Source organism: Salarias fasciatus, chromosome 23 (assembly GCF_902148845.1).
Source record: "Salarias fasciatus chromosome 23, fSalaFa1.1, whole genome shotgun sequence".
In the NCBI taxonomy this organism is placed as follows: domain Eukaryota; kingdom Metazoa; phylum Chordata; class Actinopteri; order Blenniiformes; family Blenniidae; genus Salarias; species Salarias fasciatus.
Genome location: NC_043766.1, coordinates 19914364 through 19925730, shown reverse-complemented (window position 1 = coordinate 19925730; position 11367 = coordinate 19914364). Strand labels below are relative to the sequence as shown.

At 39.2% G+C, this 11367-nt stretch overlaps 1 protein-coding gene across 2 annotated transcripts; it reads left to right on the top strand.

Moving 5' to 3' along the window:
- The first annotated feature begins 1966 nt into the window (after positions 1 to 1966).
- Positions 1967 to 9886, top strand: lpxn (leupaxin). 2 transcript variants are annotated; one of them, XM_030082734.1, is made up of 9 exons: positions 1967 to 2017; positions 2874 to 2950; positions 3140 to 3201; positions 3867 to 3963; positions 4393 to 4635; positions 4715 to 4888; positions 5436 to 5517; positions 5600 to 5748; positions 7480 to 9886. In XM_030082734.1, exons 1-9 carry the CDS (start codon positions 2005 to 2007, stop codon positions 7744 to 7746), a joined length of 1164 nt encoding a protein of 387 aa, XP_029938594.1. In that variant the 5' UTR covers positions 1967 to 2004; the 3' UTR covers positions 7747 to 9886. The 2 variants fall into 2 exon arrangements, with proteins under 2 accessions (XP_029938594.1, XP_029938595.1); XM_030082735.1 differs by lacking the exon at positions 1967 to 2017 and having other exon boundaries at positions 2912 to 2950; positions 3884 to 3963.
- Positions 9887 to 11367: the final 1481 nt, after the last annotated feature.

Sequence of the window (11367 nt, the reverse complement as noted above, 5' to 3'; positions counted from 1 at the left end):
GTTACATGATGCTTTAATTTCGGAATTAGCTTTTTCAGAATTAAGTTAATCGGAATTAAAAATGTTGTCCTTCGTGTTTACATGGGGAAAGCAAAGGATTAAATCCGCTTTCACGGTGGGGGTTAACAGCTCTGCTCCCCACTTCACCCGACGCGACAGGAGGTCAGATGACATAACAACAAAGTCGATCACGGACCTCCATCCGTGTCCTGGTGTCAAGGGCACTTATGGACACCCCTGTGCTTGAACATGGTGTTTGTTACAGACAAGCTGTGAATAGCATAGAAATCATGTTCATATATTGTACTCTCAAGTCCCTTATTTTCTTACAAAGCAGGGAAAGCCACTCTGCTCTGCTGATCCCAATATTCTGTACTTGCGGTGCAAGTGATGCTGCAGTGATATGCCAACCACAACTGCACTTCAGCATTCAGGACCCACCAATAATTTTCTTTTCTTAATTTTTTGCCAGGTCAGTCCTGCTGAGACAAAATTATCGCTTTTCTAAGAGAAGCCTGGCCAAGACAGCAGCATAAAATATTAAAGGTGCTGTAGGCAGGATTTTGCTAGTCAATGCTAATTTTTCTGTGTTTTCTTTTAATTAAATGTTAGAGTATCCATTGATAATCCTTTAGGAGTGTAGCATAATTGCACTACTGCGAGGGCGCAGCGTTTCCATCTGTCTCTGTTCTGAGCTGAAAAGGAAACTCGACAGCTCCAGGTATCTTTGACCAATCAGAGAGTCCCTGAGGCTCTAACCTTGATTGGTCGAGGGGCGTTCGTCGCACGTTCTTGTGGGAGGGGCTTAACTTGCGTAAGGGCGTGATGTCAGAGAAAACAGGACAGGATTGGCTGTGCTGGGTTTCAAATTGCCATCTTAGATGGGTCAAATCGCCATCTTGCTTAGGTAAACCTAAGCAAGATGGCGGAGATGCGGAATCCTGCCTACAGCACCTTTAAGTTTCAAGTATCACAATGAACAATGCAGAGTTTTCCTATACTCAAGATTAGTAGTATTTCAGTGCTGTAGTCTGTGAAGACATGTGAGCCATCCACATCATGCTGATTACATTGCGTATCTTCAAGGGCAACTGAACACCATCCATCTTCTACTACTTATCTGGGGTGGGGTCGCAGGGACAACTGAACTCGCTTATGGCACTAAAGACCTATCAAAAACCTTCACCTCTTGTTGAAGTAAATTCACAAGTTCCAGTGTGAACTCATGAAGGTTCTCAAAGAAGAAGTGAAAAGTGTTTTTCAGAGTAAAAAGCTCTTCCAATGAACAATGAAACAACTGAGCAAGAACATATAAACACTTGTATGCTCTACACTGTTATTGTCCAAGTGAAGAAAATCTAAACAATATTTATCACTATTGAGAAAATATTTCTGACCGTGTAACAAATACAAACAATGCTTATGTGTTATCCCAGAATCTAATGCACTCAATCAAACACAACACATTAAAAAATCAACATATATCAGTCTTTCATTTTTGAGATGTAGAAAAAAATATTTAAGCTTCTGACACACCTTTCTGTTAATATGCAATTTTGGAGACAATTTGTGTTGATTCGCCTGAAGAAGTTATTTTCCTATGTAGTGTTGTTGAGTTTAGTTTAGACCGTGTCTAACAAATGTTTTTCATTATACCTTTTACTGATACATATGTTTATACATCATCAATTAAAATCTAAATTTCAATACAGAAGTAAATATTGAAATAATCAAATTCATCATCAGTTGTCATCTCCTTTGCTGCCTTTCTCCTTACACATAATGGCTGCTGAGCTTTAATCTACCACAAAACAGATAGCGTAGCTGTTTCACCAGTTTCACCTGTTTCAACTTTGGGGAGGAAGTAATACTGTCTTAGATGAAAACAAATCCTCCAAAGGGGAAATGACGTCTTTGACCAGATGTGACACGAGGCGTGTTTCCTCAGTTACTAACTACCAGAAAGTATCACACACAGTAGGTTATGCACTGAGAGGAATCAGCATGGATGAGCTCGGTAAGACAAATTCCTCTCATGTTTTACATTGCTGATCACTATCAAGTGGATTAATTTCCTATAAAAACTGAAATAATTAAAGGAATCATAATTATTTCAACTGATTCCCCATGCTATATTTTCTGTAGCTCATTTACCTCGTATGCACCAGATTGTTTCTTCATTAAGTGTTGTAATATACAGTAAATCTTTTTTTTTTTTTAATTATTTAGCTTTGTTGTCATATCTCTCATAACTCATATTAAGCCAAAATCCCAACTGATATTTTTTGGTGGGGGTAAAAAAAAAAGTGATTTCTGAATTAATAAAATACAGTATAATTTAACTAAGTTTTTTTTTGCCTGCAATCCTCGTATAACCAATCCGGAAAATCCTGAATGAATTAGCAAAAAAATAACCACAATTATGACTGAACATTTCAAAATGGCTTCAGACTGAACTGTTTAAAAATGTTTTGCAAAAGTCATGTCGTGTATCTCTTCTTAATTTACTTCGTTTCACCCAGGATGTGTGAGTTAACACTGTGAAGGAGAGAGTCATACCTATTGCCAGTTTCTTGCAACATTGCAGAAAGTTTCACTTCTGCAGCCGATTATATCATAACTTCCTGAGGAAGTAGAGTTGCATGAAGAAACCTTTCTCCTGATGTGCACTGCAAGGTGCAATCGGCCTCACTTTCTAGAAAACACTTCTGTCGATACAATTGATACATCTGCTCAGATAGGAAAACACGGTCAAATAACAAACATGATGAAAAAATAGCATGTTTTGGTGCTGTATGCTGTTCTGATTGAATGCATGGCCACATGTGTATTCTTGTAAGATTTTAAGATTGACAGCCTATATTCTGCCACAGATTCGCTGTTAGAGGAACTGTCCTTGACTTTGGTGGGTACAGACAATGTGCATGGGAGCGGCACTGCTGCTACAGAGGTAATAAAGCCACTGATTTTACAAGATTGTAACATCATATTTTAACTTAAAATGTATTCAAAGCCAAGCCTGCAATTCAACATGAGCTACTAAAAATAAAAAGACTACATCTGGATTTTGGAAATAAAATCACATGTTCAAATATGTTCTTGCTGATTCCCTCACACTGTATTCTGGTGAACTTCACAGAGACCAGGTACAGATGGTCAAAACAGAAAAGGAGGGAGCACAGTCTCTTCAGATGTCTACAGGTAAAAACCAAAGTTTGAGAATTGTGATAACCTTAATTTAAAGAGTCATTGTGAAATTCCTGTAGGTGAAAACTTCAGTGATGTACAATATCACAGTAATAGTCTTAAGAAATGACAGAAACATGTGCCGTTCTCAAATGTAAAGAGGTAACAATACATTATGCAAATATACATTTAAATTTTATTAAATCTCTGCCATTTCAAAATTATGCAATCTTTTCCACTGCGTCCTGATGCAAAATACAGTAACATGTCCATGTCCACTAAGTTGAACATTCAAAATGAGAACAAATGAGTTAATTTTGTAATTTTTTTCAGGCAGATTGCTGTGAGATCTGAAATCATGTGTCTTGTAGTATTTCACTTTCTGATGCTCATACAATACCAAAACACTGCTGCAGCTAGACATTTTGGCACATTTTGGACCCCTCGTTAAAAAAACTCCCCAATAACTGTAATTGGAAAAATCAAGGCAACATCCTCTGTCCATTTCCCCCCTCAACTTGGCAATAATATTGGCTATATCAAATTTTGTTTTATTCAGCAAACAATTAACAAGACTTTCCTTTTGAAACAAAATTTCATGAGACAGCATTTTTTTTCCAGTTTTTCTTTTAAAAATGCAAACCATATGATGAATTTATAATTAGACCCACTCTCTTTAGTGATCTGTCACCTCCAGTGGCAGCTTGCCAAACGCCGGACTCACCAACTCTGGAACTGGAATCCATCCTGGAAGATATGATGAGTCTTGGACAGGAGGTCAGTAGCAACGTCTGTAAATGCTTTATCTCTTCGAAGCTTGCAGCCCAAAGAGGTTTAATATATGTATATACGCATTATCCCCAGGCATTAGAGGACAAGTTACAATTGCTTATGGGCCTGTCAACAGTGACACTGACAAAAGCAGACATCTGGTTATCAGTTTGGTTAACCCCTTAACCACCACTGCAGCCCAAGAAGAGGATGCAAGTAGTTTAAATTGGAAATGAAATTAATCAGGTTCAACACTAGAGGGCGCCACTGTATTAAATTGGGTTCAAACCTGAAGTTTCCAACTTGAGGCTCATCAAGGACTTTTGGTGGTGGGACTGCTGAGAAGCATTAATCTGTAAATTCATATTTAATAACGAATCTTCTGAAAGCAACCTATATGTCAGCTTTTCTTCTTCGGTTTTTTTTATTTTTTAGGACCCAGCATCTTCAGCAACACCCCCACCACTGACACAGAAGCAGTCTGTGAAAAGAAAAGAAGACAGAGGCCAGGGCAACGAGGAAGGCAGCAACTCACATACAAAAGCCTCAAACCAGAGAAAAACAACAGACACAATAGATGATCTGCTCGGAGGCCTGAGCTCTGACTTGGAAAAAATCGGTGTACGGACCACAACTAAGGGCAACTGTGCCTCCTGCAACAAATGCATTGTGGGAAAGGTGTGATTTGCTTCCTGATGCCAAACTGCAAAAAATTAATTAAGATAAGAATGAGCTCACTGATATCTTGTTTCTCCAGATGATCACAGCTTTGGGTGAAGTGTGGCACCCGGAGCACTTTGTGTGTGTGGTGTGTAAGCTGGAGCTGAGCACCACAGGCTTCTTTGAGAGAGACGGACAGCCATACTGTGACAAAGACTACCACGAGCTCTTCTCTCCACGCTGTGCTTACTGCAAGGGGGTCATTCTGCAGGTAAGGAGGAGCAGCTCTGACTTCAAATTACGAGTAGATGTTTAGGCTGCGCTGTCAAGAGACAAAATATAACATCTGATCTGGAAAAAAAATGAAGCAAAAAGCAACCCCCCCCCCCAACAAGGGAAAAAAGGCTTTTAAAACATGCAAAACTCCAGTTGGTAAGTGTTTGTTCTTGTTCAATTATTGCTCTGCATTTTAATTCATTACATAATTGGTTCTGTCAGAAATTACACCCATTAATTTTCAGAAGAATCTTTTGAGGACTGGATGTTGACATACAGTTGCATGCAGTTGATTTTTCCTTCAAAATTTCACATGTCATGTCATTAAATGAAATAGTACACCATATTGGGGTTGTGAATACTGAGCAGACAGCATACTGCAGACCAAAGTAATTAATCAGAGACTGTGCAGCTGAATTTTTTTTTTGTGGCTCACAGTCCACATTTGTGTTTCCTCACATTTGAAAATGAGATGAAATAAACATTACTACTCCTCAGGAAGAAACACAGTTGCGATGTAATAAATCTGTCTGGTTCACCAGAATATCCTGACAGCCTTGGACCAGACCTGGCATCCAGAACATTTCTTCTGTGCACACTGTGGACACCTGTTTGGAGCAGAAGGTGAGGGTGGTCGTACCCATTTTCTCCTCTTCAATGGAACAACAGCTTCAGCATACTGCTCACTATCTCCAATGTGTCTTAGGTTTCCTGGAGAAGGATGGGAAACCGTATTGTTGCAAGGACTTCTATCACCTCTTTGCCCCTAAATGCACCGGCTGTGGGGAGCCTGTGAGGGAGAACTACCTGACTGCCGCTAATGGCACCTGGCATCCAGAGTGCTTCGTCTGTGCTGTGAGCTTCTTTAGCTTAGACCACACACACACACACACACACACACACACACACACACACACACACACACACACACACACACACACACACACACACACACACGCAATGTTTTGGCACACAAACAATCCCCAGAATAAATGAGCATGATACCCACACATTTGCTTTATTTGAAACATTTTGACCACAAGGTCAATGAAAGCCATATGCTAGATGAGTAGTTGGTGGTTGAAATGATGCAGATGAATCAAAGAAACCGTTTTCGTCTGTGTCGGTATCCATTACAGTTACCCACTTCTGTGTGTAGCATCTGGACAAAAGCAGCTCAGTGTGTAGCTGTACTGCTTCGCTCAGCTTTGAGCAGTTCTCACATATAGTCTCAGTAGAAATGGCATAATTATTATATTAATAGCTGTTTTTATGATGTCCTTTAACCAGAATATAAAACATGGGAAATATGCTGTCCATCCCCATCAGTCAAAATCACTGCTAAAAACTCCTCATAAAACAGAGAACTCACACAACCATGATTATCTAAGCCCGTCACCACTAGCAGCACGCATTTAGGTGCATAACCTAAACATTTTTTCAACAAAGCAGAAATCAATTATGAGCAAGGTCAATTTTACCTCCCCTCTAAAGGCTGAACTCTATTTGTAGTGGGTATGGGGTCAGGCACTTCATAAGCAGGAAGAAGTGGGTGCTCAACAAATGTTTGATGTGATTTTTTTTTTTTTAAATCAACCCACCACAAAAAATATATAACTCCCTTCACACAATTAAGGACCTTTGGCCTCAAAGCCATTTGCAGTTAACTGTTCTCCAGCTTGTTTCCGTCAACAGTAGAGAGATTTTCTGAGAACCGAGGCTCTTCTGTTAACCCCTTTGTTAAAGATGTATGCAAAGTTTTTTCCTCAAAATGTGACTCTGAGTCATAAAAGAAAAGCCTATAGACCGCCATCAGTTCATTATTCATCTTCCCTTACATAATCATACAAATATAATGTTTTGCTTAAAAAAAACAAAAAAAAAAAAAAACAAAACAAAAAAACAAGCAAAAACCAAACACAACAAAATAAACGCCAGCATTACTGAATAAAATAGACCTCTACCAATTACTGCTGGGACTTGTTGACTCCATCAGCCATGAAAATAGGGCATGGTTCAGTGCAGGTGTTTTGAGGTTTTCTAGTTGTGCATGCTTACTCACTGACATACTGACATGTGGCACAAAACTGGAGCAGAGCTGCAGGTGATGTTAAAAGTTACACCTGTGCTTTCACCACTGCAGCATGTCACATTAATTTGTATGCCAAACAAAACATTTTTCATCAAATTCAAGGCCGTACACAACATGATTTTAGAACATTTAGTTTCCGTGTATGCCATCACAGTATTAATGCAACCATATGACAGCTGCAATTGTCAGTACTCAGTACAGTGTATTGATGGTTAGCACCATGTGGCATTGGATTACTGTCACTATATAATTAAGTTATCATTTAATCTACAGTGCTACAGGTGACTGGACCAAACATTTCAGTTCAATGATTAGATGTTATTCACAACTCTTTATTTTAATGTGATAAAAGAGCGCAAGAGAGAGAGAGCGAGAGAGAGACTCTCATTTTAGCACAAGTTGGACCTCTTTCTGCATATAATTCGTGTCTGTTTTCTGTCTTCTCTATTCTCGTACACCACTCTCACAGACGTCTTTTGTGTTCATACCTTCAGGACTGTCTGCAGCCTTTCACTGACGGCTGTTTTATGGAGCTGGCAGGTCGACCCCTCTGCTCGCTGCACTTCCACTCCAGGCAGGGCACTCTCTGTGGCGGCTGCAGCAAGCCAATCACAGGGCGCTGCATATCTGCGCTTAACCGCAAGTTTCATCCCGAACACTTCGTGTGCGCTTTCTGTCTGCGGCAACTCAGCCAAGGCATCTTCAAGGAGCAGCAAGGAAAGCCATATTGTTCAACCTGTTTCAGCAAGCTCTTTGTGTGACACTTTTTCATCAAGTGAATGACAGGATGCAGTCAAAATTATTCAAATACTGCATTACTGTATGGTTTTCGGGCTATAATTACCATCACAATTGTCTAAATATCAATACTATATATGCATGAGACAATTGTGCTTCGCTATTCTGTGAACTCAATGTATATGTGATGAAAAGCATGTAAGAAAGACAGAGGTATAACATGTTATTAGTAATATATGGAAACATCAAAGTAAAGTCTTAGCACAGGAAAAATAATTGGATGGTTGTAAAACTACATTTCCTATGATAAATGGTTTGCAGAAAGTTTTTACACGTGTGAACTTTGGATGTTTCTAAAAGGTGTGCTGCTGACACTTGCTCGACATTTTATGAGATTTCATACATCATGATCACATAAAATGTATAAATGGAGAAAGAAAAACAGAAATTCTTTTTCATGCATGGTTTCCATTAAGCTATCCTCAGTTTGCCGTGAGACTTGGCAGTTCAGAGATACTCTCTCACAGCATGGAGCAGTTTGTCAGGCAGCTTGTCTATGTGGTCTGATAGCTTGTATTGGCAGTGGCTGGCATGGAATCGGCATGCCAGCCCAAGTTTCCTCTTACTCTGGCTGACCACTTGGCCCCTGGCACGAACAAACGTCAGACAAACTCTTTACTCTTTACACAGGCCCCTTTATGGTGGTATAGGGAAGATTAATGAAGGCAGTCAGGTAAACAAAGGTAGTTTCAAAAGGAGCTCCTTCACGTCACTGAATCTCTTCAGAGACTCACTGACTGTTGAGGGATGAGAGAACTATAACTGTGGTTTTGTTGTAGAAGACAAAAAATATTTAGTAAATTTATCTTGTGTGGTCTGCCTCTCTTCACTTTACGCTACGACATGAATGCGATGTGTGCAACACAGTATAGTTCTAATGATGGGAAAATGTATTAAATGGAAATGTGACATTTTGTTCTGAGTTCTGCAAAATGAAATAGCTAAAAGTCATTCATTGCATTAACTCAGGCAAAGTTTCCTAAATATAATTAAATGCAGCATGAATTTTAATTCAGTATGGTTCCTTTCTTGGAGATTGAAATGCATACATAAACCCTGACATTTTTTTTTTAAAAGGACCTTTTTTCCTTTTTGTACATCTTGAACAGTATGTCATTTTATAAAAACAAGACAAACACCGAAAACAATTATTGCCAAAAAACAAGGACAAAAACATTAAGGCATCTTGACATTGAATTTATTCATTCATTTTCCCAGCCGCTTGTCCGTTTCAGGGTCGCTGGGGGCTGGAGCCAGTCCCAGCTTCATATGGGTGACTTCGGGGTACACCCTGGACAGTTCGCCACTGTTGCAGGACTGAAATTGAGTTTTGAAAGTGACAATAAATTTCTTATTATACTGTGTAACTTCTGTCAAACAGTGAGCTTAATAACAATTTTAAAAATGTCAAAAGTATGAAGTGTCTTCTATCATCATTTATTCTTGCTAATTTGAGCATTTTATCTTTGTATATTGGCTTCTTTTTGAGGGGTCTCTAAACAGCTTTCTTCGTTCCTTCTTAAGTCAACCTCTTAGGTTTGCTGAGTGAAGTTAGTGTGTGAGTGGGAAAGGAGGTGGACATTAATCATCCTGTCAACACGGCCATGCCAGGCCTCTCTGGCCTCTGCTGACTGTGGACCTTGCATCACTGAACAAGTGTGAACGTATCATGTTCAGTCAAATTTAAAATCCATGATCATGAAGTGCTTGTTGATCTGACAGATGTGAGCCCAGACTTCCTCTGAACTGAAATACTTATGATAATATATGAAATAATGATAAATAAATAATAGATAAACACATGGGAGAGACCTGAAAGTTGTATGTGCACCAGTATGACCACCATTTGCATCATGCAATCATGCAGTGCAACACATTTCCTCCTTATTTGATTAGGTTGAGAATAAATGGCCACAAAAATGGGCCTCAGGATATCGTGGCTCCATGCATTCAAAATAGCATCAATAAATTTCATCAGTCTTTGTTGTAGATAACAAAGCCTACCCATGCCGTGTACATATATATGTATATGTATATGTATATGTATATATTAGTGCTGTCAATTTTAATCGCGATTAATCCATTGAGGTCTGCCAATTGGGTCAAAGAAAAGAACTAGAGGATAATAGTGTTTTTCCTGACATTGGGACTGATTTATGAGGATTAGATTCTTCATTGCAATTAATCTCAACTTTAAAAAAGTTCATTGTTGACAGTTCTCCATGAATTAATCACGATTAATTGCGATCAATGCGATTAAAACTGACAGCACTAATATATATATATATATATATATATATATATGTGTGTGTGTGTGTGTGTGTGTGTGTGTGTGTGTGTATGTATACATGTATGTATATATATATATATATATATATATATATATATATATATATATATATTTATGTATGTATGTATATATATGTATGTATGTGTATATATATATACACACACACACACACACACACACACACACACACACACACACACACATTAGTATAAAAAAACCAAACAGTGTGAGTGTGTGGAGGGGTGAAAGTTCTCTCTGCTGCATAGTAAAAATGAGAAAACATGAAATGCGAGCAGGGGTCCTTTTAAAGGGGTGTTGAATAAAGGCCGGTCTGTGGAAAGCAAAGAGGGTCTAACTTAGGTGACATTTACAGCAGTGAAAGAGCGAACGGCAGGTCTGGAAGCAGACAGAGCCATGAGATGGCAGCCATAGCTCAAAGACGAATGGAAGGGGAGTGACGAATATATTGGGACACAGTCGACAGAAGAGCTGAGGGAGGCAAGGTGAGGAGACAGGGGTTGAGAAGTATAGTTGTAAGAGTTTCTCTTGTGTGATACTGAAACCAAACACTTATCTACCCTCTCGTAAAAAGCTGCGTCTGTTAGGCCACCCCTGATGGAGATGGGGAGACAGCCTGTCCACATCCTTTTAAGGCTCAATGTCAACATGAATCCCCGTGCCATTAAAGTCAGATGTTCGCATGAGCTTTGAACTATAACTGTCAGACTGGTTCATGGATCTGTATATTTGCTTGTTGACAAACAGACACACATCCATAGAGGCATCATGGGGATGTGGCTGTTGTTGTAGAGTTGGTCTGTCCTTTGTATGAAATTTTTAATAGCCCACAAAGATGTCTGACTAAACTTAGATGGCCTGTCAGAGTTCAACGCCAGTATGAAATATGGTTCAATGAGAGATTCTAAATGAAAGCATTTTAACCAGCAAAGGAAAAGTGACAGCTTGAACACCTCAGTAATTACTTCCACACAGAGAGAAGTGGGGCTGGAGCATGGCTCTACTTTTGTTGTATTTGCTTTGGCATTCAGTTGAAGCCGGGTGCAGGTATCACACCTGATTCATGACTTGCCTCTCTGTCCAAAAGGAACTTCTTGTTTTTCTTGGCTGAACGTCGAGTTCTCCTCGCTATCTCACACTTTTTTACACACCAGCTTGAAGGCATGCAAATCCACATGCACACATGTTAACCCAACAAACTTGTAAATACTATTTAGAGATTTTCTCTCCATGCCTTTTTGGATTTGATCTGCATAATCACAAACGCAGACATTAA